This window comes from Convolutriloba macropyga, chromosome 7 (assembly GCF_964194025.1).
Source record: "Convolutriloba macropyga chromosome 7, txConMacr16.3, whole genome shotgun sequence".
Classification (NCBI taxonomy): Eukaryota; Metazoa; Xenacoelomorpha; order Acoela; family Convolutidae; genus Convolutriloba; species Convolutriloba macropyga.
This window is the reverse complement of record NC_134474.1, coordinates 43,643,323-43,671,219: the sequence shown is the minus strand read 5'-3', so window position 1 is coordinate 43,671,219 and position 27,897 is coordinate 43,643,323. Positions and strand designations below refer to the sequence as shown.

General features: G+C 34.9%; 3 protein-coding genes across 3 annotated transcripts in view; all 3 read left to right on the top strand.

Annotated features, from left to right (window-relative positions):
* LOC142342900 (peptidyl-prolyl cis-trans isomerase NIMA-interacting 1-like) overlaps window positions 1-27,897 on the top strand; it is a 389,227-nt gene that overhangs the window by 327,536 nt on the left and 33,794 nt on the right. The gene's annotated exons all lie outside the window — the stretch shown is intronic.
* On the top strand, window positions 5,315-7,609 carry LOC142342893 (uncharacterized). The gene has a single exon (XM_075394545.1). It carries the CDS (start codon window positions 5,365-5,367, stop codon window positions 7,561-7,563), a length of 2,199 nt encoding a protein of 732 aa, XP_075250660.1. The 5' UTR covers window positions 5,315-5,364; the 3' UTR covers window positions 7,564-7,609.
* On the top strand, window positions 16,196-27,570 carry LOC142342891 (dipeptidyl peptidase 3-like). The gene is made up of 4 exons (XM_075394544.1): window positions 16,196-17,401; window positions 19,205-19,463; window positions 20,049-20,285; window positions 26,888-27,570. Exons 1-4 carry the CDS (start codon window positions 16,245-16,247, stop codon window positions 27,353-27,355), a joined length of 2,121 nt encoding a protein of 706 aa, XP_075250659.1. The 5' UTR covers window positions 16,196-16,244; the 3' UTR covers window positions 27,356-27,570.

Sequence of the window (27,897 nt, the reverse complement as noted above, 5' to 3'; positions counted from 1 at the left end):
ATCTTGTTGTTGCATCTTTAGACGTAACTCTTGTTCTTGTTGTTGTTGTTGCTGTTGTAAACATAACTCTTCTTGCTGGCGACGAAGTTCTATTTCTTCACGCTCTTGCTCTAACTCCAACTGGCGCTCTCGCAGTTGTTGCTCTGTTTCTTTCTTTGCTCTTAGGTTTTCGACCTCCATTTCTTCGATCTGTCGCCTTCTCGATGATCGCGAGTTGGCGATACTGGGTTGTTTTCTGCTTCCGTTTGTAGCAGAATGCTTTGAAGAGACCTCGGCGTTCTCAGCGTTTTCTATGGCTCCATTACCTGTATCAATTACATTTTCGTCGTTTGGGTCTTTGTCTCCAGCCGATGTAGATGTCACTAACGATGTTTGGTTTCCACAATCCTTGCTGAGCCTGTACTGTTTTATCAGGTCCTGATAGTGACTCCTAGCTTTAATGAAACTCGCAAACTCATGGGGACAGGCTTTTGTCTTCATTATTCGAAGAACTTCTGCGAAAGTTTCATCTAGCTTTTCTAATGACCGTTCCGCCTGATCACACAGTATCTGTTTTCCGGGTCCGCTTAAATTTTTTGCTTTCAGTTTCTTCTCGAGTTCTGACAATTCGTTCTTAATTGGAACATATTCTCCCAATAATTTGTACACTCGCAATGTTTTTTTCCGGTAGTCGACGACTACTGCGCGACAATCTTCAAAGAATCGGAGATCTGGTATTTTGTCAACTACACATCGCAAAACTGTACTCTTTTCTTCTAACATACGCTTGGTGTCCTTGTCAAAGCTTTCAAAATACTTTGGTTTTAATAGTAACCTTTGCTGTTGTCGGTTGTCTTCCAAGTTGTCGTACGTCTCGAAGAAACATCGGTAAGCACCTTCGGCCGTCATTGTTTTGTTTTGTGTCAAGTAGCCTTCTAGCTCGTTGAGGTGTCTGGAGAAAGACTTAGTAGGTCAGCTTGCTCTTTCTCTAACGTCTTGAGTTGACCACTCGCCTTCCAATCAGCTGTCTTCCAGTGTCTGTTGGGACTTTTGCTGGCCATCGTTGCTGATTGTGTTTTGGTCCACCAGGTTGAATCGAAGACTTGTTGCTGTTCGTGACACTGCTGTTGTTGTTGTCCGGGTCGGCGGACCAAATGTTGCGGCAGCTCAAGAATCTCAGTGGAACCGATATATCACAGCCTGGTTCTCGAGTTTTACGCCGGCCTGGTTCTTCACAGGGTTCGATTGACTAACGATCTCGCAGAAATAATTAGTCGTTCGGACGTATTAAAGGACTTTAACTTAATTTTGTTGATTGAAGTTAAGAAAATCCTAAGTGATAATCTATATTCAATCTCGTGCTGAAGTTTGTAAGGCTTCAACCAGTGTTAGTAATGTTGCTAGCTTCTCTTTAAGTAAGCTCAACTAATTTAGAACTCGCCAGATCTTAAGATCTAGCAAAACTTTGCAAAAAAGACTAAAGTTGTTAAAGAATCAAATTTTAGTCTATCTGAGAGCCAACTGCTCTTGGTAACAGTTTCTAATGGTTCTAAATACAATTCGATTTCACTAATCAAATAATTTGGTTAAAGTAAAGAATCAAATATTTATCATTTATAACATCATCGCTACTTGTTTCTGATTGGTTAATCAAGAAAATGATTTAGGTCATTGTTTACATAGTAAATGTCAAATTACTGCAATGTTTACTTTTGTTGACATAAGCACAGATGGTTATTACGCGGCCTTGATTGCCTCGAATATACGGTATTTCACCTTTAATGGTCATCTAAAGTATCATAAAATAAACAACTTGAGAAGTTTACCAATAAATAACAAAATATCGAAAAATTCCAATTTTGCACCATATAAGTGCTAATAGCCACACTTGTGGGTCTGATGCAATAACGTTCGTTGGGTCCATGGATAGCTTAGAGGTAACCCTAACCGTATGCCATAACCTCGGGTTGCTCGCGTTTTGGCTTCCCAAAATCGGGGGTGTACAGATTTTCGGTCCCAACTTGTAAAATTTTTTCAGTTTTGACCATTTTTGAGTTTTGACAAATTTCAAGTTTTTTCAGTTTCAAAAGTTATTTCTTGCTGTCTGATGGTTTTTGTAGCTGATTTGAAGTGGCGCCAACATCCATCGCAATTAGTAGAAACTCTTCTCATTTAAAGGTTCAATAAATTCTTCAGCTTTTTAAGCGTTTGATGTTCTTTTTGTAGTCTTATGACTGAGTCTAGTTAATCAAATTTCTAATTTAGTGTCTACGGATCTATTAAAGAAATTATCTAGTGCTTCCAGTTGATAAATAATGCTTTTTTGGTAATATAACTCGATAAGTATCCGAAACTCATATATTCTTTATATAATGACTTTTGGGTCAAAATAACTTTTTTGGTATTGTTCCTTACATTTTTTGTCAATGGTGAAGCAATAGGATAAAGATCAATATTGGTCTATTTGTGAAATTTTACAGTTCAAACATTATTCAGATTTCAATGGGGGCGCTGTTTGTTTTTTATTACTTTTGCGTTTGTTTTTTGTTAGTGACGGACCAAAATGATTTAAAATCACGCCTCAATTAGTGACAGGTTTAATTTATAGAAAGGGAAATTAATGAACGTAATTAATATTTTCAGCTAAAAGCATATGGTTTTTTGTTCTTCAACACAGTTTGCATAAGAATGTTAGCGAACTTTTTCTGTCTGTATTTAGTGTTAATGTGTAATGTTCTGACTTAGTCTCCCTAATGACTTGTACAATTGTGAATAGATTTTGATCTTATAGGCTTCGACACCGTTTCCTCGTGAAATTGAAATGACTTGATTTTTGCCAGTGTTTGTTCTTTTTGTAGTCGTATGACGTTCTGGATAATTACAGGTCTCAATTGTTTTGCACTAAGTGATAAATGAAGCCGTGTAATGATTGATAGCAGTTGATAGCTAATTGCTTTCATGGCTTTCAATGTAATTGTTTTGAAAAAGTGTATTTTCTGACGTTGCCTTTTTGTCTCCTGTCTACTTGTTAATGATTCTCAATAAAGACAGTTCCTATATCTTTTTTGGTAGCAATGCAAACCATCTGGATTAGTTTACATTTAACCTGATTCACTCTTTCATTAATTTTAAACAAAAAATTGATAGACATTGAGTTTTGGTCGTAGGTATTGCTTGTTGTTTTCATTTGAATTTTTTGTCTTCCCTTTTTCTCCCTAGCGGCTGTTATCTTTGGTTTTCTAATGAGTTGTTTTTTCATATGTATATTGGTTAGAGCCTAAAACATGGCTTTTAATGGATTAACCAATTTTCAAAAATTAATTGATTTTTGAAAGTTTCCTATCTCTTCTTTTGGTGGACAATTAGGTCATAAACTTTGTTGAGGGGCGCCGGAACATTATTTGCCGACGCACATTTCAAATCCTCCTTTTTCGTCATCTATGCTGTTTAATTGTTCTCAAACCGAATTTTTGACAATTGTATTAGTCATGTGGATTTTTCGCTTGACCGATTTTTAGTCTCACCGTTTTAACTTTTCGTCCTCAGAAGCCTGATACACAGGTGAAGCTCGGAGGACATTAATTGGCTGAATAGCATTCCTAGGGCCCTAGGCATTACTAGTCTAAGTATGCGATTCACCAAAACAGTGCTGAGATGATTTAATTGTGTGTAGGAGAACACCCTCCCCCTCCCCCAGTTCAACCCCTCCCTGGCCCCCTTTAAACCCCCCATGGCACTCCGCTTCACCCCCAGCCCTGCATATTGTTTCATCGTAATCCAGAGCGCTCGACCCCCTGGGCAGGCTTGACTTTCTTGATTTTTTGCTTGACCTAATTTGTCCCTATTGAGAAAAATAAGATTGATGGTAAATACGAGCCCTATTAGCCGTGCGGTAAGTTCTTTATTCGAGGGCGCGGGTTGGAATTGCACCCAAACAAAAACTACAGCTACCTCTGAATTGAATTTTGCCGCCTGTCTTTCGAGAGCAATTTGTCCGACGGTGGTCACTTTATTTTTATTGTTTCACGTTTGACTTCTTGTTTTTGGCGTGATGTATAATGCTGTCAATCCGAGATTTAAGCGATGATGTATCAAAGTGCCCTTAGCGTAGTGGTTAAATTGACACACTAATATGGGAGGTTGAGTGTTATTGAAGCCCGTCGTTTACATCCGCCTGTCGTTCGAGAGTCGAGAGATTTTCATCCGACGTTCGCCGCTTTGATTTCATTATTGACAATTTTGAGGCCTATAAGAGATGAAAATTTCAAAGTGTTATTTTGAAACTTTGCTAATTTGCAGGTTTTTTGAAGTGTTCTTTAAACATTTTCCAGTTAGAATATTTGCCTACACAATTAACCTTTTGAAAATGGCTGTAGTTATAAAATTACGTGTGCAAGATATCGGGACGAGAGCACATGTCAAAATTTCTTCCGAAACACGCTGAAAATTGCTTTCAATCACAGCTTTTGGTGTTTTAAATGGTCTTTTTTATTTGAGTGAGGTCTTAGGAATGATTTTATGACTAGAAGATAATGAACACTATCGACATTAACTGCCTAAGTGCTGCATATTCAGAAAGTGCACGATCACTAAAATTTAAAATAGACGACAAAGACTGATTTAAATTGTGGAAATGATGTCATATACAGTGGTACAAATTTCTGATTAATTTTATTAATATTTCAAAAAAAGATGCGTTCACAAGCTCTGAAACTGTTATAAAGAACTTTTTCGTATTTTTGCGAATCAGCGGAAGGTCATTAGATATAAGAAACCACCATGCTGCTATGATAGAAGTTGTAAAATTTTTTTTGGTCAAAATCGCAAAATAAGGCAAATGTTGCTTAAATAGTGTTGAGCTTTTGCCTTCATTTGGTATTTTAAAAATTATTAAAAATACAGACTTAGAAAATTTTTTGGTGCGAGAGAGCTCAATAAAAAGTAGTGAAAGTATTTATCTTTTTTGCAGAAACAATGGACAGAAACTGAGTTTCACAAGGCTCAGTTTTGTCAAAACTGCATGTTTTATAGTGCAACTTTTAGCTAGTGGGACTAGAAAACTATTGAAAATCAGTTTTTGAAAAAAGCCTATTTCATCATATTTCTAACAAAAAGAACTCTTAATTCTTAACAGTTCTCTTGAGCAGTCTATCCTAATTTCAAAACTTTTCTTATGATATTATTGTTGTATCTGTTCACATAAGATCTGTTCACTGTGATCGGCTAAGACTGTCGTCACAAACAATTTACAGGCTAGCATAAATTTCCTGCCCCCCTTTGTACTTGGTTTGGCTTCATACTTGGCTGAAATCGAAAGCTAAATGCCCTCTCTGGTTTTTACACTTAACCAACCCACATTTTTAGACATTTTTCAGAGTAGCATAAATGAGTTTTTTCATCGACCGTGTTGGTGTCAGTAATACGGGACCTCGGATTTCTTTCTCAACTGCCGTGGCATCAACATCAGTTCAAAGGGAGTCTGAACATGAGCTTGCGTATTCTAGCAACATTGAAATGGAAATTCCTTCTGGAAGTGATTGGGAAGATCAAGATCAGATTTCGATGACGTCACACAATGTTTCAAATGTTCAGACGAATATCGTAGAAGAACCTGGTGCAAAGCGCAAACGAATTACAGAGGTTAAACGTCCAGGTGTTCGTCTGAAAAATGCCAAGACAATTAAATCTGAAAAATTGAAGAGCAAATTGGAAAGCAAGCGTCCTAGATTGAATGAAAATCCTGAATCTAAAAACTCCAGTAAAAAGTCAGAACCAAGTTTTTTCATTGACAAGGAAGGCTCGTTTTTCTGTGGTGGAAGTTCAAAAACTAGTTCTGCAAACACGTTAATTGAAAAATTATCCGAACGAATACCTGAAAACGCTTCTAAAAGTAAAAAGGGAGCGTCTCACCCAACGGAAAGTGAAACTGTCGATAAAACAAAAATTAAAAATGCAACTGAACCTATATCTGGAAGTGTAACTACAGAATACAAGAAACCGACCAAGAGCATTAAACGTAACAACAGAAACATAGATCCCGCAAAACTGGCGTCCAAAATGGAAATATCAGAAGAAGTAAGACAAATGTATGAAAAAGGCGATCGGTTCACGAGCAGTCATGTTAAGCAAGCTAAAGTAAAGCACGATCTTGAACAGCAGCAAACGAGGATGTTTGATGCAGCCGAAAAAGCAGCCAAAATGGATCATTTTTTAACAGAGCAAGCTGGCTATGTTGAATGCGAAGATGAAGAGTTACTCAGTTTAGATCAAGATACAATTCAGAAAAACGTCGATATCACAAACGCCCAGAAACGTTTCGACCTATCATTGAAACATTTTGGACCATACAAGGTAAATTACACTAGAAACGGTCGCTACCTTCTGATTGGCGGGAAGTTGGGCCACGTTGCGGCCTTTGATTGGAACAAAAAGTCGTTATGCTCTGAAATCAATGTGATGGAAACTGTTAATGACATTTGTTGGTTGCATAATGAGAATATGTTTGCAGTTGCCCAAAAAAGGTGGACATATATATACGATAGAGCTGGTGTAGAATTGCATGCTTTGAGGCAACTTGATAGAGTAATTAGCATGCAATTTTTACCATATCATTTTCTACTTGCAACTATGAACGATCTTGGTTTCTTAACTTATTTGGACGTTTCTATGGGCAAACTTGTTGCCACGTTATCGACAGGTTTGAAAAATGTTCGGGAAATTAAACAGAATCCACAAAATGCGGTAATATTTTCAGCTCATACAAATGGAATTGTTAATTTGTGGGCGCCCAGCTCCAATAAACCTCTTGTCAAAATGGCCTGTCACAAGGCTGCAATAGCTAGCTTGACCATTGATCAATCTGGAAATTACTTAGCAACGTGCGGAGTGGACAGACGTTTGAGAATATTTGATTTGAGAACGTTTGCTCCAGTTCACTCTTACAAGTTGAATGTCGCTGCTAGAAGTTTGAGTTTCAGTCAGAAAGGGTTGCTAGCTGCCGCTTTTCCAAGAAACGTTGATATTTTTAGAGGTATTAACGGGGACGAATCAGTAGTGAAACCGTATCTGTCCCACAGGCTACACAGAAGTCAAATAGGCAATGTTGAATTTTGTCCCTTCGAGGATGTCTTAGGAATCGGACATCAGCTTGGTGTTTCCAGTATCTTGGTCCCAGGTGCGGGTGAGCCGAACTTTGACGCCTTAGAAGCAAATCCCTTCGCTACCAAACAGCAGCGAAAAGAAGCCGAAGTCAAGTCATTGCTGGACAAGATCCAACCTGAAATGATTTCATTAGAGAAGAGTTCAGTATTGAAAGTTAACGATGACAATGATGATGAAATCAAGGATAAAGCGACTCCTAAAGCAGTTCAAGCTACTTTGAAGAACAAAGCGAAAGGCCGAAATAAATCAGCAAAAAGAGAAAAGCGCAAGGAAGGATTAAAAGACAATCAAAGACGTAAAGAAATTCAGGAGAAAAATTCTATGAAGCGCAAAGAAGATAAATTTGCATCGAAAGAGAAATCTTCGAAAGAGTCGAAGTTCTTTGACCCTTTGGCGAGGTTCAAAACAAAGAAACAGTTTTGATGTGTTTTGATTTTAATTTGGAAAGAAATTTAAATTTTAGTGAACATCTTTTGTATTTGGCCAGACTGCAACTTTTTAGAATCTAATCTGAAGGTGAATATTTATTGTTCATATCGGCAGATGCACGTTTGATTATTGCAATAATATTTTTTTTTTGATTATGACATTTAGCCACTGTTTTTTGCCACTGTGATAACTTTATTAGCCACTGTGATATTTAGCCACTGTGATAACTTTATTTTCAATTTGTAAACTTTCAGCTAATGTGATGAATTTAGTTTTCCTCGACATTATCAAAATTAAATCTTTGTTTCCAGACGTTTGAGCCACTTAGCTCACTTTTCAACCAATTTGTCCATCTACTTCGTCAATTTCTACGTTTTCAATCAGTGTTCTTACCATTTTTACTGTTAAATAGTTAGTATTTCTTGCTTACTATTTATTATTAAGTTAAATCCAAGACTATTAATGGCAACGAGGATATGTAATTGCCGTTCCAAAAAATTTTCTATATACTAATAGTTTTTTTCATTATACTAATGCTCCCTCTACAAAAAACAGTTGACGAGATGCTATTTTCTATTTTTAGAGTAGGCCTGCCATTGTTAATTTTGTAGCAATTACTTTTCTTGATTTTCCCCGTGATTGATTTGACTGGTGGTGCTCAAGAAGGAGACGAGGTGGCAGTGACATGGAACATTAAATCTCTGTTCAGTTCTCTTGGGGCTCCATTTTTTGAGGTGACAAAAGAAAATTATTTTTCCTCATTGTCAATGGTATGGTAAAAATTAATCTTTCTAAGTTTTTCTTTACAACTGTCAAAATATGGCTTTTTTGTCAACGGATTCGCGGTCGGATAATTGTATCCAAACTGAGTAAAGATTTTGGAATGCCTGAAAAGAAAACATTTGTTCAAAGCAGGAACATTACTGAAAATTTTTTTCCTTATCACGGCTTCTACAAAATGCAACCGGAGAATTGTGATTTTTTCAAGTTGAAATTAACCGAAGACATTGAAAACTAATATGAACCTCTAATTCAAACAAATTTATCCAGAAAATGATTAAGAAAGTTGTTCGTTTAAAATTTCCTTGAGTAAAACTATCTACATTTTATCGTGAGCTGGTAAATTTTAAGTGTAGAATCCGGAAGTACAAGACAACGGAATTGTTTAATTTTGAAAGATCCGGGAATTTTGAAATTTTGCTTTGAAGCCGATTGACATCATATGTTTTATTTGATGGTTTCACTGATCAGAGTTTTGACAACTTTTAACGCAAAAAAAGCTGACAAAAACAAAAAGTTCCTTATACTAAGAATAATGTCTTGCAAAGTTTTTTTGCAACGGTTCTATTTTAAAGTGATAAAAAGCTCCTGAAAGTTTTCCTTGAAGCTATTAATTAAAATTTTGTCAGCAACAATTGAGCTGAATTTGTCGAAAATTTAGTGTGAGCCTGACGCTGCTTTGATGGCGTAAAAAATGAAATGGCCCCCAAAAAGTTATACGAACGATTATTCATACAAACGATTATGAAAATCAAAGTTGGGAACGCTTGCGATAGTAGATACATAATTTTTGAAAACAGGCATTTAGAATGAAAATTGTCATATTTGAAAGGATGCTTCAAGTTGAAACTTTTTCAAACTGAAATTTTGTTCACCTTAGAATTGATATTTCAGCGGTTTCAAATTCTAATAATTAGTCACTACTTCACTAAACCTCATTGCATCCTCAAAATAAACGTTTGTGGTTTTTTCAAGGATGGTCAATTTCATGCGAACTCTTCGCTGATGCCGTTTTCCAAACGGCGCAAAAGATACTGTTTTATCAAAAATAACTTACCAAATAAGGCAGTCTAGGAGAGCTGACCTCTATAGAATTTATTTTTCAATGATATTTTTTAAATCACGCGAATTCGTCGCTGATGCTCGAAGCAAAGGATGATGGTTGGCCAAAATTGACGAACAAAATAAGCCAGTCTCGTAGAGTCTAACTTTTATACAAGTTTGTTGTGTTCCTATTGTTACAAAGATTTTAGGGCCTGAAGAGCCTCTTTAGATTTTGGCAGAAATTTTCCTCTGTAGATAAAAACAGTCTAATTTGGTAGATTAAAGATTATTTTTATTCCTATTTTAAAGATTTTATGGATTGAAGAGCCCCTGAAGTTTTTAGCGGAAATTAATAAGATTCTTCTGTAGACGTTTTATCCAAAAATTTTGTCCAAATAAGTAGATGAAAAATTTTTGTTCCTATTATTACAAAGATTTTAGGGCCTGAAGAGCCTCTTTAGATTTTGGCAGACATTTTCCTCCGTAGATAAAAACAATCTAATTTGGTAGATTAAATATTATTTTTTGTTCCTATTATAAAGATTTTATGGACTGAAAAGCACCTGAAGTTTTTAGCAGAAATTAATAAGATTCTTCTGTAGTCGTTTTATCCAAAAATTTATTCCAAATAAGTAGATGAAAAATTTTTGTTCCTATTATTACAAAGATTTTAGGGCCTGAAGAGCCTCTTTAGATTTTGGCAGACATTTTCCTCCGTAGATAAAAACAGTCTAATTTGGTAGATTAAATATTATTTTTATTCCTATTATAAAGATTTTATGGACTGAAGAGCACCTGAAGTTTTTAGCAGAAACTAATAAGATTCTTCTGTAGTCGTTTTATCCAAAAATTCAGTCCAAATAAGTAGATAAAACTTTTTTGTTCCTATTATTACAAAGATTTTAGGGTCTGAAGAGCCTCTTAAGATTTTGGCAGACATTTTCCTCCGTAGATAAAAACATTTTAATTTGGTAGAATAAATATTATTTTTATTCCTATTATAAAGATTTTATGGACTGAAAAGCACCTGAAGTTTTTAGCAGAAATTAATAAGATTCTTCTGTAGTCGTTTTATCCAAAAATTTATTCCAAATAAGTAGGTGAAAAATTTTTGTTCCTATTATTACAAAGATTTTAGGGCCTGAAGAGCCTCTTTAGATTTTGGCAGACATTTTCCTCCGTAGATAAAAACAGTCTAATTTGGTAGATTAAATATTATTTTTATTCCTATTATAAAGATTTTATGGACTGAAGAGCCCCTGAAGTTTTTAGCAGAAACTAATAAGATTCTTCTGTAGTCGTTTTATCCAAAAATTCAGTCCAAATAAGTAGATAAAAATTTTTTGTTCCTATTATTACAAAGATTTTAGGGCCTGAAGAGCCTCTTATGATTTTGGCAGACATTTTCCTCCGTAGATAAAAACATTTTAATTTGGTAGAATAAATATTATTTTTATTCCTATTATAAAGATTTTATGGACTGAAAAGCCCCTGAAGTTTTTAGCAGAAATCAATAAGATTCTTCTGTAGTCGTTTTATCCAACAATTTAGTCCAAATAAGTAGATGAAAAATTTTTGTTCCTATTATAAAGATTTTAGGGCCTGAAGAGCCTCTTTAGATTTTGGCGGAAATTTTCCTCCGTAGATAAAAACAGTCTAATTTGGTAGATTAAAGATTATTTTTATTCCTATTATAAAGATTTTAAATTTATGGACTGAAGAGCCCCTGAAGTTTTTAGCAGAATCTAATAAGATTCTTCTGTAGACGTTTTATCCAAAAATTTAGTCCAAATAAGTAGATGAAAAATTTTTGTTCCTATTATTACAAAGATTTTAGGGCCTGAAGAGCCTCTTTAGATTTTGGCAGACATTTTCCTCCGTAGATAAAAACAGTCTAATTTGGTAGATTAAATATTATTTTTATTCCTATTATAAAGATTTTATGGACTGAAAAGCCCCTGAAGTTTTTAGCAGAAATCAATAAGATTCTTCTGTAGTCGTTTTATCCAACAATTTAGTCCAAATAAGTAGATGAAAAATTTTTGTTCCTATTATAAAGATTTTAGGGCCTGAAGAGCCTCTTTAGATTTTGGCAGACATTTTCCTCCGTAGATAAAAACAGTCTAATTTGGTAGATCAAATGTTATTTTTCGTTCCTATTATAAAGATTTTATGGACTGAAGAGCCTCTTTAGATTTTGGCAGAAATTTTCCTCTGTAAATAAAAACTGTCTAATTTGGTAGATTAAAGATTATTTTTATTCCTACTTTAAAGATTTTATGGACTGAAGAGCCCCTGAAGTTTTTAGCGGAAATTAATAAGATTCTTCTGTAGACGTTTTATCCAAAAATTTAGTCCAAATAAGTAGATGAAAAATTTTTGTTCCTATTATTACAAAGATTTTAGGGCCTGAAGAGCCTCTTTAGATTTTGGCAGACATTTTCCTCCGTAGATAAAAACAGTCTAATTTGGTAGATTAAATGTTATTTTTCGTTCCTATTATAAAGATTTTATGGACTGAAGAGCCCCTGAAGTTTTTATCAGAAATTAATAAGATTCTTCTGTAGTCATTTTATCTTAGCTATTTACGTGGACTGTATGTTCTCAGCGTAATGCGTAGCAAATGAATGCAAATTTTGGAACTTTCTTCTGTGATAGATTGTTGGAATTGATTTGTATAGAAAACTTTTTAAATTTTGTGGATCGTCTGAAGTTTCTGGAGCAGTAACAATTACCATGTTTGCCATAATATTAGCAGCTCAATTATTGGACTTTTTAAATAATTGGTGAAATTTATCATAGTTTTGTTAGTTTCCAAACTTGGTTTCTTTGTCCATTTTGCTTAAAGAAACAGCTTATAGGCTCATCATATATTCCTAGAGATATTTCATAATTTTCATGATAGTATTGTCTTAATTTAAACGTAGTCCACATTTCAGTAGGCGTCTATTCTGAAATCCTCACGTGACAAATCTTTAAAAAAGAGATAATGTTGTTGTCGCTCCCACGCACTCTCCTCATTGATCAAGGCCCAGAAACGCCGCGACCTCTACTGGATTTAGCCACAGATCAATTGCTTCGGTCGGGTTACTCGGGCAGTTGAAAATGTGAGGGGTGTCGTGGGGCGTACCGTTGCATAGTTCGCATTCGTTTTCGATTTCATTGTTTATTCTACTGTTGAAGCTGTTCAGCGGTGTGCTATATCTGGACCTGAGCTTTGCTAGTGTTTTTCTAGTTGATCGGGGGAGTTTAGTCTCTTCGCAACTGATCTCTGCGTTTTGGACCCCGAGTGGCCATAGGTCAGATTTATAGCTAAACTTAGCTTTCAGTGCGGCTACTTTGTGTATTGTTTCTTTTATTTTTTTGGTGCTTGATATTGTTTCTTGTAGCCTTTCGATGTCTTCTCCAAATTTAAAATGCAAGGTATTTTTGATGGTTTTAGGGCTCTTTGACGGTTTTTATGTAAAGTGATCTGGTCTGTTTACGTTGTATGCGCCAGCTACGAATTGTGTGCTTATCATTCCATTATGTTCTCTGACTTTCATTATACTAGCTACATGATGTAGATGGTCTATGGATGTCATTTGCACGCAAACAGTTACAGTACGAAGAGCGGAATTTTGCTTTTCTTGGAGGTCATTCCATCGTGAGGTTCTGAGACTCGGTGTCCATACTGGTGCGGCATAATTAAGGACCGATCTGCTTATGGTTTTATATGAGCATAGTAACGTTTCTTTGTTGCATCCCCAATCTGTGCCTGCTAGTCGGCGAATGGCGTTGTTTTTGATGACACTTTTGCTCAGATGGCTTTGGAATGTTGTGCAAAGGAAAGAGTTGGATCTAAAATGACGCCAATGGGTTCTTTAAGGGGATTTTTTTATTATTCATTTCTATGTACAGTTCTGATTAATCTCCTTGGTCCAAGTGGTGAAGATGGTGTATGTTGACTTGTCGTGAAACTGCAAGTTGTGTACATCCACCCAGCATTGCACATTTGCCGGGTGTTTGTTAATGCCGTGGGTAAGTTCAACAATTTTCGGACCGGTGGCGAGTAAGGAGATATCATCTGCATATGTGACTGATAGATGGTTTGCCTCTGTTGGTGTTCGCCTTTTGGGCACGTAGCAATTGAAAAGCAGAGAAAGCACCCCGCCTTGCGGTACTTCTTGTTTTACTCTTCGGTGCTTTGACTTATGGTCTCTAAACTCTACATATGTGCTACGTCCACGAAGGTAGTTATTCAAAACGTTTTAGGGCATCTGGAAGCTGTGACTCATTCACATACTTGAGCAGCATGTCATGGTTGACCGTATCGAATGCTGCTGTTAGGTCAATAGAAAATAGTATGGATCTGTCACACGGCTTCTTCATGTTGAATCCATTCACGATGGTGGATACAATGGTGTTGAGGGCGGTTGTTCTTGATCGTCCTTTTCTGCATCCATGCTGATGTTCACTGGCCTGCAGATGGTCTTGTAGGCAGGGCAGTACTGCTCTTTCGAAGATATTTGCAGCTCATCGACACTGTCTTCTCGCACTTTTTACTGATTTTTTTTTTGGTTTCTCCTGATTTTACTGATTTCTCTTGTATTTGTTGTCGGTTTTATAGTCATACGACTGATTGTGATTAATTATTGATGATTAAAGAACGACACAAATTATAACCCTCTCGTCGAAGCATAACATATTATAACTGATTATTTATTGGTTTCCGTTGAAAGCGATTGAATTTAATGGCTTTGAAACTACGGGTTTTCTCAAAATTTTCGTGGTTTCACTGTATTCGTTGCAATTTGTTGGTTTTTTGAAATCATTTTGTTACAAGAAAGAATACCATTGTTGTTAAAAAATATTCGAAAGTGAAAAAGTTTGTAATGAATATTTCATTTTGTAATGGCTTCGACACTTTTCTCTCATTTTTTTTCAATTTGCTGTTCCTGCCTGTTCTGTTTTCTTTATGTAGATGTGAAGTGCTGAAAGGTCTCATAGGGCTCTAAAGTGGTGTTAAAAGAATGAAGTTACTCAGTGCAGTAAGTTTATGGCAAATACCCTTAAAATTTATATTATTTGTTTTCAAATGTTTTTTTCTAAAATTTTTTGGTTTTTAATGTTATTTGGCAACTTGTATCTAATTCTCATTATTGGGAGATCTCAAACACTTCCCTGTAGTTCGAATGTTAGAATGGTTATTGATATGACGTCGTAAATGATGTTTTGTTTGTTGAACAATATGTGTCTTCGTAAAAGTTTTATCAGTGGTCAATATTTGTGTTCCTTTTTCTTCTTTAAGCACATTCGCGTAATGATGGATCGCAATGATTTTCAATTGAGGCCCAAGTGAACAAACTTAATCTTTCAGTATAGTTTTAACTGAAATAGTTAAATTAACATTTGAAATAAACATAATATTCAGATATGAGCGAATGATTTAAATGGCTTCAATAATTTGTTTTTTCGCAAACTGTTCGTAATTTTTTCCATTTTTCTTCATCTTTAGTCGAATTCTGTGGCGTAGTTTAACAAAAAAAAAGAATTATTGGTTTTGTTTGGATTTTTTAAGTAAATTTATCAAGAATTTTTTCGTTAAAAGCTAATGGTTTTTAAGCCGTTTTTAAATACTTGTTTTAGAAAATATTGGTTGTTTTGAATTTCGCCTTATTATTGCTTCTTTTTGTCAACTTGTTAGCTAGCCTCATTAATGTAAATCCCATCTGCTTTTTAGTAATGAAAAAGTAATTTTGTGGAGTTCAGGTTTTCTGATTGTATTTTGACGTTGTTACCAGGTGCTTTTAAGTTTAGTTGTTGAATTTTTGCTGTATTTTTTTTCTTTTTGCTGAATTTGTTTGTTTTTTTCTCCGTAGTCTTATTAATGCTGTGAGATCTCGTGAGCGCTGTAATGAGGCATGGCATTATGTAATTCATTTAGTAGTTTGCATAACGATTTTTTTAAACTCAAAGATCTATTTTTGATTATCTCTTCATTTGGTTGACAATTATGTCAAAGATGTAGATGAGGGCGAGTCGGAACATCATGTGCGAACGCACATTAACGAGCCTCCTTGTTACATCTATTGGTAAGCCTGAATAGTTCCGCGTTTTTAACAAAACTTTTATTTTCTAGTGCTCTGGGTGTTTCTCTTAGTACCATTGGAATAAGCTTCTAAAGCGTGTCAATTAATCACAAACTAATCTTTTTAAAGCAATTAGAAGTTATAAAGAAGAAATATTTGTTCTAAAATCATTTGAGTTCATTATTGATCCAAAGTGCTTAACAGACATTGTGTATGGAACAGGCCGGACTTTTCTATTCAGAAGCTCTCTCATTTTGTCATGAGACTAAGGCTCGTTGGACCTGAATTTCTAGCTACAGTGATCAGCATCGTGGCTCGCTCTCACACTATATCTGTGTCAACCTGGGAAATGTTAAGCGCTAAGTCCATCAGTAGCACTTGAAAAATGAATCATGTAAATGGACAAATTGGAGAACCTACATGTTTCATGTCAAATTCTCATTGTTTGAGGCTTAAGTTTAATATAAAATAAATGAATAGTTAATAGTGAAACAGTGAATGGTTAAATATTTGTTATTTAGTGATATGCCGTGCAAGCATGTGAGGGAATTTGTTGGAATTCCTTTTTAGTTGCAGTATGAACTGTGCAGTATCTTTGCGTCGTTTCTTTAATCGAGGTGTTTTGAACCGGCAACTTCCTTGCCTCCTAAGAGACGCAAATAGTGCCAATTATTTTCTACCCACAAATGTTAGTATGGTTTGCGTATCCGACGGGTTGGTCCTAGCTAATGTGGTTTCTAGTTGCAGTGTTTTCAGATCCACTTGCGATTTGCTAATAAAATGGCGTCAAAGATCCCAAGCTTGTACGTACTTGAAAATTCGACGCCAGTGACCAAACCTGCATGTCTGGAAGCGTTCGGTGCCTTGGAATCTCGAGAACAGAAGTATCTGCATTACCTTTCACAAGCCTCCTGGTACGGTAGCACCGTTTGCCTTTTCCAGTCGTCACTGGAAGCGCCGGCTATATTTGTTATCTTGGATAACTACTTTCGAGATAATCCTACAGCCTTCGACAAACCTGAATCCGTTGCCGACGAAGATTTTCAGGCTTTTTTGGTTTACTGTGGTGGGTTTTACGCAAATATGGGCAACTATAAGGGTTTTGGAGATACAAAAATAGTGCCTGGTTGTTCAGAGGAAGATTTTGAGACTATTCTCAGCACAGGACCGAAGTTTGCAATGGTTAAAAGTATTTACGAAAAAGTGAAAAGAAAAATTTTTTCTTTAAACGAAAATGAACTCAAATTGGGTCTTGGAGGAGACGAAGGGGTAACGTCGTACTTTTCCAGCAACTGTGTTCGTCCTGACGCAGAAAAAGTTGAGGCGTTTATGCAAAGTAGCAAAGTTTATGCTGAGAATACGCGTCTGATTAAATGCCAAGAAGACGGGAAGGATAAATACACTATTCTTCTAGCCTCTGAAGAAACTTCACCAAATGCAGAATTGAAGAAAGAGTTGGAGGGTTCAATGTTTGAAGTTAAAAAGGGTGATTACGCCCCGCTTATGAAGCGAATTAATTTTTATCTTGAGAAGTCGTTAGAATTTGTTAGCAATGATAATGAAAAGTTGATGATTGAAAATTACATTGAGAGTTTTAAGACTGGATCGCTTGAGAAGCACAAAGATGGTTCCAGATACTGGATCAAAAACAAAGGACCAATTGTTGAATGCTACATTGGTTTCATCGAAACATACCGAGATCCGTTTGGTGTTCGAGCCGAGTTCGAGGGTTTCGTTGCAGTCGTGAACAAACCCGTGAGTGCGAAGTTTGGCAACTTGGTTGAAAATGCAGAGAAAATTCTGCCCGAACTGCCTTGGTCAACGGAGTTTGAAAAAGACAAATTTTTGAGGCCTGATTTCACGTCATTGGATGTTATCACGTACGGTGGATCTGGAATCCCATCGGGAATTAATATCCCCAACTACGATGATATCAGGTCACGTATCATTGATTTGCGTTGTATTTTGCTGAATTTTTAAAAAAGAACCATTTGTCTCTCAGTAGTTTTTGTGTCTTCTTGTGTTTTCTAGAGAAATGAAATTATGTTCTTTCGAAAACGTACTTCGGTGTACTGAGCCACCATCAAAGAATTTTTATGTACGAATCTACTATTTTATCAGTACTGAGTAATCAAATACGGTGTCAGGACAAAATACCCAATGCCAAAATACCCAATGTGACAAATTACCCAAAATATGCCTAATATTTTATCCTAACGTTGAAACTACCAGAACGATTATTCAGCAGTATATTTAGTGCATTTGGCTATGTCTTGCGGGTTGTGGCCATGCCTCAGCTGCCAATGGGACTTGATATCAAACTATCACAACCGAACATGGGAATAAAATATCAGCTTAATTGTGAGAAAACATACTTATAATACTGAGTGCTAATTTGTACTCGGATTATTGCACGAAAAGATCAAAGAATAGATTGGGTATAATATCACTGGGTACTTTGGTATTGGGTATGTTGTCATGCAACCATCAAATACAGATTAAGAAACTCGGAAAGGACAATTAATAGTACCTTCAGCTCTAAGCAACAGTTTTCAATTTTAACCTATGTCCGTACCAAAGCTCAAATAATATATTCACACTCATATATTTATTTTTAAATCGTCAAATTGCCCGAAAAATCAGAAATATTACCAAAGCGACAAAAATTAGAAATAGAATGTTAACACAAAATTAAATTTCAACCAAGGAAGAACAAACTGGTACTTCTTTTGAAACGTTTTAATGAAGTCGTGATTTTGCAGGATGCACAAAACTTTAATTAAATAATAAATGGAATATATTTCTGCCAACTTGGGATTTAATAACTTTTCAGTTATTTTTTTTATGTCCGTACCAAAGCTCAAATAATATATTCACACTCATATATTTATTTTTAAATCGTCAAATTGCCCGAAAAATCAGAAATATTACCAAAGCGACAAAAATTAGAAATAGAATGTTAACACAAAATTAAATTTCAACCAAGGAAGATCAAATTGGTACTTCTTTTGAAACGTTTTAATGAAGTCGTGATTTTGCAGGATGCACAAAACTTTAAATTAATGATAAATGGAATATATTTCTGCCAACTTGGGATTTAATAACTTTTCAGTTATTTTTTTTCAAGTCAGAAGAAGTGGTAAAATTTAGCACGATCGAAAATCAAATAGCATCTGTTTTTTTTTCTAGCATTATTTCATTTGTTTAATAGCTCTCGAACGAAACTTGAAGCATTTATGATAAACGTGTATTTCCGCTTTTCATTGTCTTCAGGTGACTTTCTCACGCTTGGTTTTTGCGTGATCTCATATATTCCAGTTTATACAGTTAATGTTTTTATGATCTGTCGTGTCAATTTTTTTTTAAATCTGAAGAAAACGAATTACTTTCTGTAAATGGAACTTGATAATTCGTCAAGTTCTGCAATGTTGCTATGTTAGCATCAGAAACCTAATTGTTTTGAGTTTAATAGGATGATTTTTTTCCTAGAGAACAGTGGATTCGACTGTACATTGCTCTTTCGCACGTTTTTCATAGAGTTAATGGTGATATCGGCCTATAATTTCGTTTATTGATAAATATGAATATCGTGTTTTGATCCTTTATGTAGTGCATTGACTTTCTGGTTTCACTAGCCCCTTCGGCAGTTTTCCCACTTTTCAACAATTTTCTTGTGCTCTCCAGTGTTCAGCATTAGCAAAGCAATATTTGAGAAAAAAAAATTTAATTACCTGTTTTAGACAGAACGAGGGATTCAAGAACGTAGCATTGGGTAACATTATCAATGCTGCAGCACCTTCTGAGGTTGTCACCTTTGTGACACCCGAGGATGCTCAGTTGCTCAAAGACTACAAAGGGAAGAGTTTCGACATCCAGGTGGCGCTCCATGAATTGTTGGGTCATGGCAGTGGAAAACTGTTAACGCTGAAAGATGACATAGCTAAGATCATAAACCCTGTGACGGGGCAGCCTGTGACTTCGTGCTATCAAGAGAACCAGGTAATTTTTGGATTTAGGGAGATTTTTATTTATAGCTAAGAAGTAAGTTGAGTCTAGCTTCGCACTCAATAGCAATGATTATAAGTGATTTTAAAATATCTCACTTAGGCGTTGTTATGCTAAATAGTCTTATGTGAATTTCAACGATGGGGTTAAATATTGAGTATATTTGGGTTTTTATTGGGTATTTTATCCTGACAACATAATTAATACAAACAGCAGTAGTTTACATTCGCTGTCTGAAAGGCTGTCACTCAAATTATTGGTAGCTTGAAGTAACTTCAAATAATGTCAATGTCAATAAATGTTATGCACAAAAGGTTGCCTCAAGGTTTCGAATAGTTTTATGAAGTATTTAGTATTCTTTTAACTTCTCAACTTCAGCAACTCAGTTCTGTAGCCCTTGCCATCGGCTTGCCACATGTGACAGTCTATTTCGCTATTCCGGCAATCTATTGGCTATGTTCAAATTTCAACAGATGTGTATCAATTGCTTAAGTTATTTAATCTACAGCTTTGGTTCTTTTCTGGGGGGGGGGGGGTTCTAACCAGTTTTGCTTGTGTGTCTCAATGTTCCTATTTCAGGGTTATGACTCAGTGTTCAAAAGCATGGGTTCGTCATACGAGGAATGTAGAGCTGAGTGTGTTGGTATCTACCTGTGTAATAATACGAGCGTCCTTGACATTTTCGGATACCAGTACGGATCCGATGAGGCTTCCAATGTAATCTATGTCAACTGGCTCACTATGGCCAGAGCTGGTCTGTTGGGTCTGCAGTTCTTTGATCCATCAAAGAAGGCTTGGGGCCAGGCACATATGCAGGTCAGAATAGTGGTTTTTATAGCTGCGAAGCTGTAAACTGAGCGTAGCGATATTGCGGTCCTCTTGGTTTTTACGACTGCAAGAGGAGTATTGGTTTTCGTGAGGTTTTTTAACCGGAAATACTGTTTTATCAGGTGGCGTTTTGATCTAAAAGCGAAAGTGAGTAAAATTGACATGTGAACTAATTTCTGCCGAGTGAGAGAAGCCTTGGGTTCATGCGATGCGTTGAATGATTGACTGTACATAATATACATAGTATACATATTTTAAGCATATATATACTTTAAGAGTATACATAATATACATTACACATAATAATCCGATCTTGGCGGTTTTGGTCCACTTTTTGCTAAGGCTTTCTAGGAACCGTAAGGGATTTTAGTTTTGTTGTTCCGACCCTTTTGAGGGGGGAGGAACTATATACTCAAATGGGTTTTATTTTTTTGTTCCGTGAATTTTCGCCGATCGATATATTCATCGTAGAGAGTTGAGACTGGTATCATTAGAAAGCTCGTCCAGCGTAGAATATGGAATTAAAAAGATTTTTTAAATTTTCGTTTTCTACAGGGAGTTATCGAGGTTTAAACTATGAGAAAAGTAGAGTGAATTCACGTTGTTTTTATTCACTTTTTCCGGAATTTTCGCCTAAATTTTCGTCAATTTTGCTAAAATTTAATAAAATTTTTGAGAATAGTGTCGTTGACTATAATTTTAAAGACAAACAAGCATTGTTGATTGTTTTGATTCAATTTTTTGGAAAAAATTTCTGGATAAATATTACAAAATTCAGCCTTTTTCATCAAAAAAGGGCACGAAATAAGCTACTTTAGTCCACTTTGATTAAATTTGCCTGCAGTACAGCACCAAATAATACTCATACAATCTTTGTAGACTCAGACCGGTGCTATTCCTACTTCGGCGTTGGTTGAGGGTGCTCTGTAATTAAAACTTCGCGGTTTTTTGCTAACTTTACTCGTTGGTTTTCAGAAATGCAGAATTTATTTTTGAGTATTCAACGAACAAATTATCTATATCTACAACATTCGAAAAATCAATTGTTCCTAACGGACAATAAGCATTAGCAGGGCTAGTTTTGGGCCAATCTTGGACTGTTACAATCCAAAAAGAAGTCGGATTGCAATCAGTCGGTCTTTTTTTTTTTAAAAAAAGACGTTTTTTTAATTAAAAAGGAACAGAACATATCAAATGAAAGCGCAGGAGTGGTAGGTCTATTTGGCTTTCTAAGGAGCTCCAAGCTAATGCATTTAGATTTTTGCTTTAAAGTTTATGGTCATTTCGTCCTTTAAAAATAATTGATTTTCAAATAAATAATGGCTTGATTAACTTTTCCTCTTTTTCTTAATTTGTTCAACTTCTAGCTTAGTGTCAGCAAAGAAAGAATACTTCTTCATTCTACTGATTTGAAGTTTAGTCTCGGTTGTGGTTCTAAGCCTGAAGTTATTCTTTTCTGGCTTTGATACTACTAGATTTCAGTTTTTTTGTTTTAAGATATTTGCCAGTTTTCCACGTTTTCTAGTTTTGTCACCTTATCACATTATTGACTGTTCTCATATCACATTATAAGCGTTCAAAATATATCATAATTGCACTTATTAAAATCCTGAACAACATAGATTACCGTTTTGACAGCACCGACACATCCTTCTTGAAGAAAATTATTGAAATTTTGTCTTTAACTGTCATTTTTACTTTGTCGTTTGGGTCCTGTGAAATTTTCTGTAAATGGATTGTTTTCATCGGTTTTTCATGGACAAATTAATGAGCAGATCTTCTGATATTAGTACGTAGCTGATGGCTTCCATGACTTTGAAAAAAATTGTTTAACAAAACTAAAAAAAAAACTTAACTTCGCAATTTTGTTCTTTTTAAATTTCTATTTGTTACCTGATCTTGTTAGTTAAATACAGGTCAAATATGACATTATGGGTGACAAGGGAAGGTGTCAAAGGGGATTGATGTCCCAAAATCTATTTTTTTTTTCGTATTCGTTATGACCTTACTGGCTTCGACACCGGTTTTTCACAAAAAAAAAGTAAATTAATTTGGTTTTTGTCATACTTGACGTCGTTTTTGTACATGCAAGAAAAAATCTGGATATTTGCAGGTCTCATGGCTTCCTGTGGATGAATAAGTGACGCTATTTAAATAGTTCTTTTTGTAATTTATGTCTTTCATGACTTTGGATATAATTTTGCTTCGAATAAAAAATCAAAACTATTACATACTTTTACGTTTCGCTTTTTTGTCAACTTGTTACCTAGTCTTACTAAAGAATGGCCATATACTACTTTGTCGCTGTTTGAAAAAGGTGCAATCAAAAAATTTTTGAGGGCAAAAATATGGCTTGACGGTTTGGACAGCGTTTTCTGTTAAGTTTCGATTGAATTTTTGTTTGTTGTTCTTTTTAGTCGCTGAAAAAAAGGAATAAGGACAGTTCCTAATGCCCTTTTATAGTAGAATTGGTAATCGTAAACCTTTGGGATATTTTGTTTGGTTTCTAATGTTTTTTTATTAATTTGAATTTAATTGTTTAAAAAAAGCGAATTTTTTAGCTTTTTTGTTTTTGTTCTTTTTTGTCTAATTGTTGCCAAAACTTTTTATGGACTGGTCCCATATATTTTCTGGTGATTTATAAGTTATTTTGTTTAGTTTTAGTTTTATCTGATGGTATGTTAACTTTGTTATTAAATTTCTTTTTTTCAAAACGGACATAAATTTTTTGATGTAATTAATGTTTGCTGTTGTTGTTGTTTGATTTTGCTGTTCAACTTGACTCGCTTTCTTAATAATGGCATATAACAGCAATCAATTGCATCAATTTTTGCTCCTCTGAGTTATTTGCTGTGAGAGGCTATCTTATCGTTCATACACAATTTTTTTTTTTTTTTGAATACTTGCTTTTTGAGAATGTGCTTTTTTGAAAAATGTGCTTTTTTGAGTTTTTTGGGATTCCCAAAAAAATAATTTTTGTGTTTTTCTATCTGTTCCTCATTTGGTAGACAATAATGCCAAAATTGTGGATGGGCGGGGTCGGAACCTTATGTGCCATCGCACATTACCGAGCCGCCTTGTTTTATTGATAATTCAATTAATCGATGGCGTTAACTGTTCGCATTTAAAGTTTATTTCACAAATTCCTTTCCACAAAATTTTGACATTTTTGGCATATTTCTATTTATCGAATTTTTGAATTTTATTTTCAGTTTTATATTGACAACAGGCCATGTAATTTTACTGAATCTCCTGTGCTAAATAATGGAACGTTTTTTATTTTCCTTCTTTTTTCTATTTGGTTTTAGATTTGAAAACTTGGTGGATGCTGTATGTTACTATTTCTTTACAATTTGTCCTGCAAGCTTCACATTCTAGCTTTTGGCCTCCCTTTTCTTCTTGAAAATATCGAGAATATGTTGTTGCCATAATTTTTTGTTTTTTTTTGCTCTGCTTGAATGAGTTGTTAAAAAACGTTATTTGTTTTTCTCTTTTTGTTTGAAATTGATTTAATTCAGCATTGCAGCTCTGAAAATTTGTCGCAATTACTATTATTTGACTGAAAAAAACTTTCGTAGCATTAACTTTTGGAAACAGATTATTTTTGTCTTTCTTTGTTTGAATCTTATCTATCTTTCTTTAAATAAATATTTTTCAAAACCTTTTTTCCGATAAATTTCAGTTTCGCAGAAGCTTGATTTCAAATTTACGAAGGTATCGCCAACACAAAACACGAATTCTGGTTTTCATTTTTATTAACAATTCAGTTGTGTCTAAGAATGATTACTGACTTGTGCTTTTCCAATCTGTTTTTTTGGGCTGAGGAGTTAATTTCAGAGTTAAGAGCCGCCATTTTGTGGCAATTTCTAGACGACTGATTTTTTGATTTCATCTTCTCTGTGCATAAATATATTGGCTATTCTTCAATATAACAAGATATCTTTTAATTGGACAAAATTTTGTAATTTCAGAGTTTCACATTGAGTTTTCTTTGGCAAAGTTTTTCTGTTTGTTTTAAAGCTGTCCGATCTGTCTGATTGACTTCTTAATTGATTGTTTGCTTGCTGCAATCTTGTCAATGCTGATATTTCCTCGTTACTACGGGTTTTGTTTTTTAATATCTTTTTGTGTTACGACTGGAATGGGGGTTCGTACCTCTCAATCGTCAAAAATTTGCACCCAAAAATATTCTCAATGATTGAATTAAAGTTTTTAAGGCGGCACCGACAATTTTTCAACTCATTTTTATCTGTTATTTACGGCACGCAAGTATTTCGCAGCTCTTCCGGCAGTCTACCGGCTATGTTTATCAATCCGCCACTGGGACGCTAAATACTTGATTGCTTAGTTTAAAACTTATTACAGCGTGATATGCGAAGTTTTTGTGGGATTTATGCAATTTGTTTCCGTACACCGTTAGCAAATGAAGTTTCCATGAGATTTTAAGAAAAACTAATTTATTAACAAAGAGGCTGGCTAATGTGCAATGGCACAATATTCTGACCCCGGATATCCACATTCCGGGCGTAATTGTTCACTAATTTTTAGCTAACAATTAATTTTTGCAGACAAAAGAATAGATAGAGAAATTAAATTCTATCATTTTTTGTATCAAACTTAAGTCAATGACCTGAACGCACAAATGTAAAATGATTCTTGATTGGCTGAGAACGCATTAATGAGACTAAGTGCCAGTACGAAAAAAAGAACAACAAAACTCGATGTTTTTTGAAAACAAGCTGTGACAACGTTGTTAAAACCTTGTGATACTAAATGAAACTATTAAAAACGACAATTGCACCTCGTTAGTGCGGCGAAAATAGTTGTCAATGACACGACTAACTGACATAAAATGAAAAGGTGTGAATTAAACTCAAAAAGTCACTTTGGTTTTTGAAAAAAGCGTCTGAGTCATAAAGACGTTCGATTTGAATTAAAGTCGGTAAACAACTCCAACAAGTCCAAATTAGAGAGCCTAGTGAGAACTGCCTTTAATGAAATAAAAGAGGGACACTGATTTTTTTCTGAAGACAATTCTGACAAGTAATTAAAACCTTTAGAAATCAAATGGGAGCACTAAGTGTCTTCTTTTACAACCTAAAATGAGTTAAGAGACTATCGATAAATTAGTCTAAGAAACAGAACAAAATGATTACAAAACGGGCAAAAATAAAAATATTTTTTAAAACAAAAAGTTTCTTAATTCAAACAAATCAATAACTGATCTTAGATAAATTCAAGATGTACAACTATGCATCATACGAACACATGCTTGGTTATTTGAAAAAAAATTGGTTAAATAGAGCGGCAGAGAAATTACCACAAAATAAGTAAATTGCTGCACTTTTCCAAATGGGAAATTATGTTCAAATACTGTTTCTCATTCCAATTGAAAAGCAGTGTTTTAAAAGGTCACAACTTGAACTGTTTGTTTTTTGCTCCTTTTAATATTCGAGTTGCACTATAGTCGGTGCTCTAATTTTTTTCCCATTGACAAATAATAAGGTGAAAAGTGAAAAGATCTCAAAAAACAGCGCAGCAATGCATTTTAATTTCTTTCAGTTTAAAAGAACATGACAAAATGTGAAATACGTTCGAAATATATAAATGAAAAAATAGATCAAGTAAGTACTCTTTGAACTGAACAGCACACCTATTGATCATCACGAGTTCAACAGACGAAAAATACTTCAACAAATTTAGAGGAAAATAAAACTAATGGTATTCAAAATTTCTGGTAATTTAGAGAATAGGTGTTGGTGAAGGAAATTTGACGAACATATGAGAAGCCTATTTGAGAAGCCTATATGAGAAGCCTTGTTGAGAAACATATTTCTTAACAATTTTTTCATTTAACAAAAAATAAAGAAACCTGAAAAACTGCACATTTTTGGTCTCAAAGCTCAAGAAAATAGTTTTACCTTGAATTTAAGGCCATCCCAGCAACTTTGGCTCATTATGCACTTACAAGTACTGAAGCCATCTAATGGCCTCTAATGAAACGTAATGCAAACTGGCGTTTACCTGTTTATCCAGTTTTTAAAGCTTTTTGTGTAAACTCAAATTAAAAAAGACAGAGCACCAACACAATCCGAATTCTTTCGATTCTAAAAACGGAGAGCACCTAAGTAAGCGAATTTGAGCACCTGACGGTGGTTATTAAAAATGCTAACTTAGTTGGGGAAAATTAACAAAATTTGATCGGAAACCACAGCCCACAATATTTCAATTGTCAAGTGTTCACAAAAAATTTTAAACTTCAATAACTCCTCGAGAAATTGGAAATTTGAAAATTGTTTTTAGTTCTGTGCTCTACGCTTGACGAGTTTTCTGGTGATATTGCTCAAAACTCAGAATTGACTGAGCAAAAAAACAGTTGGGCATATCGTTCCTCCCGGTCAATAAAAGTGGGGTCGGAACAATTATGGTTACTATGACCATATAGTAAATCGGATTGACAGTAACGGTTATTAATTAAGGTTATAAAGATGTCTATTATAGATGGTTGTATTCTGCTTGTTACAAGTCCCCATTTCGTCTTGCTGGATCTCTATCTTCGGATATCGAATTTTCAGATTCAAACATTTTAGGCTCGCTTCGGTATTCTCCAAGTTATACTCGAAGCTGGACAAGACTTCGTGACCATCAAGAGGATCCCGGATGTCGATGACAAGGGTGATGATCTCTTGATTACAATGGACAAATCTAAAATTGAAACTGTCGGCCGAGAAGCGGTGGGAATCTTCCTTCAGAAGCTGCAAGTCTACAAAGCAATGGCTGACATTGACAGTGCGACCAAAATGTATGACTATTACACGACTCCAAACGAGAAGTTCCTGTCGTTCCGGGACATTGTTTTGGCGCGTAAACAGCCGAGAAAAGAGAATGTTATGCCGAACACAGTTTTGAAAGACGGTGACGTACAATTGGTCGAGTATGAAGCAACACACAAAGGACTGATCGAGTCGTTCATAGAACGATTCAATGGTGACCCGTTGCTGACTAAAGATATTGCTGATATGTGGGTTGAGTATTCAAAAACATTTGACTGCAATTAACGCTGAACACAAATCGAGCGAGGCCTTTGTGACGGGCCTTTATATTTCTGAACATTAAAATAATCACTTTTATTCAAACGTGCTTTTAAAATCTTTGCTATCATAAGGTTTCTGTCGCCAATTTTTTCGCTTCAAAAGCTAGTTTAAATGTTTGAGCATATCGCGTTGAAGTCTGTTATTTTGTATGTTGTGATTTTAATATATAATTTCTCCAGTTCGCTTTTGATGTGCGAAGATGCCTGTTATAAATGAACCAGGACCTAGAGAAAGATTGTCAGATGTATTGAAATAAGAAGGAAGGACAGTAGAAAGTGGAATAATGCGACTTCCGAAACGACTGCTAATCTATTCTGAATGAATGTACGCAATCGATATTTACAAGATCTATAACTGTTAAATAATAATATAATAATAATAATAAATTGTTCATTTTCTGTTATCGAGCAACACAAAAGAAGTTTATTTTACTGTGCACAAAATATATGTACAATGAAGTTCAACAGAAAAAGAGCACACCATTAGATCATCAGTTGATCCGTTTT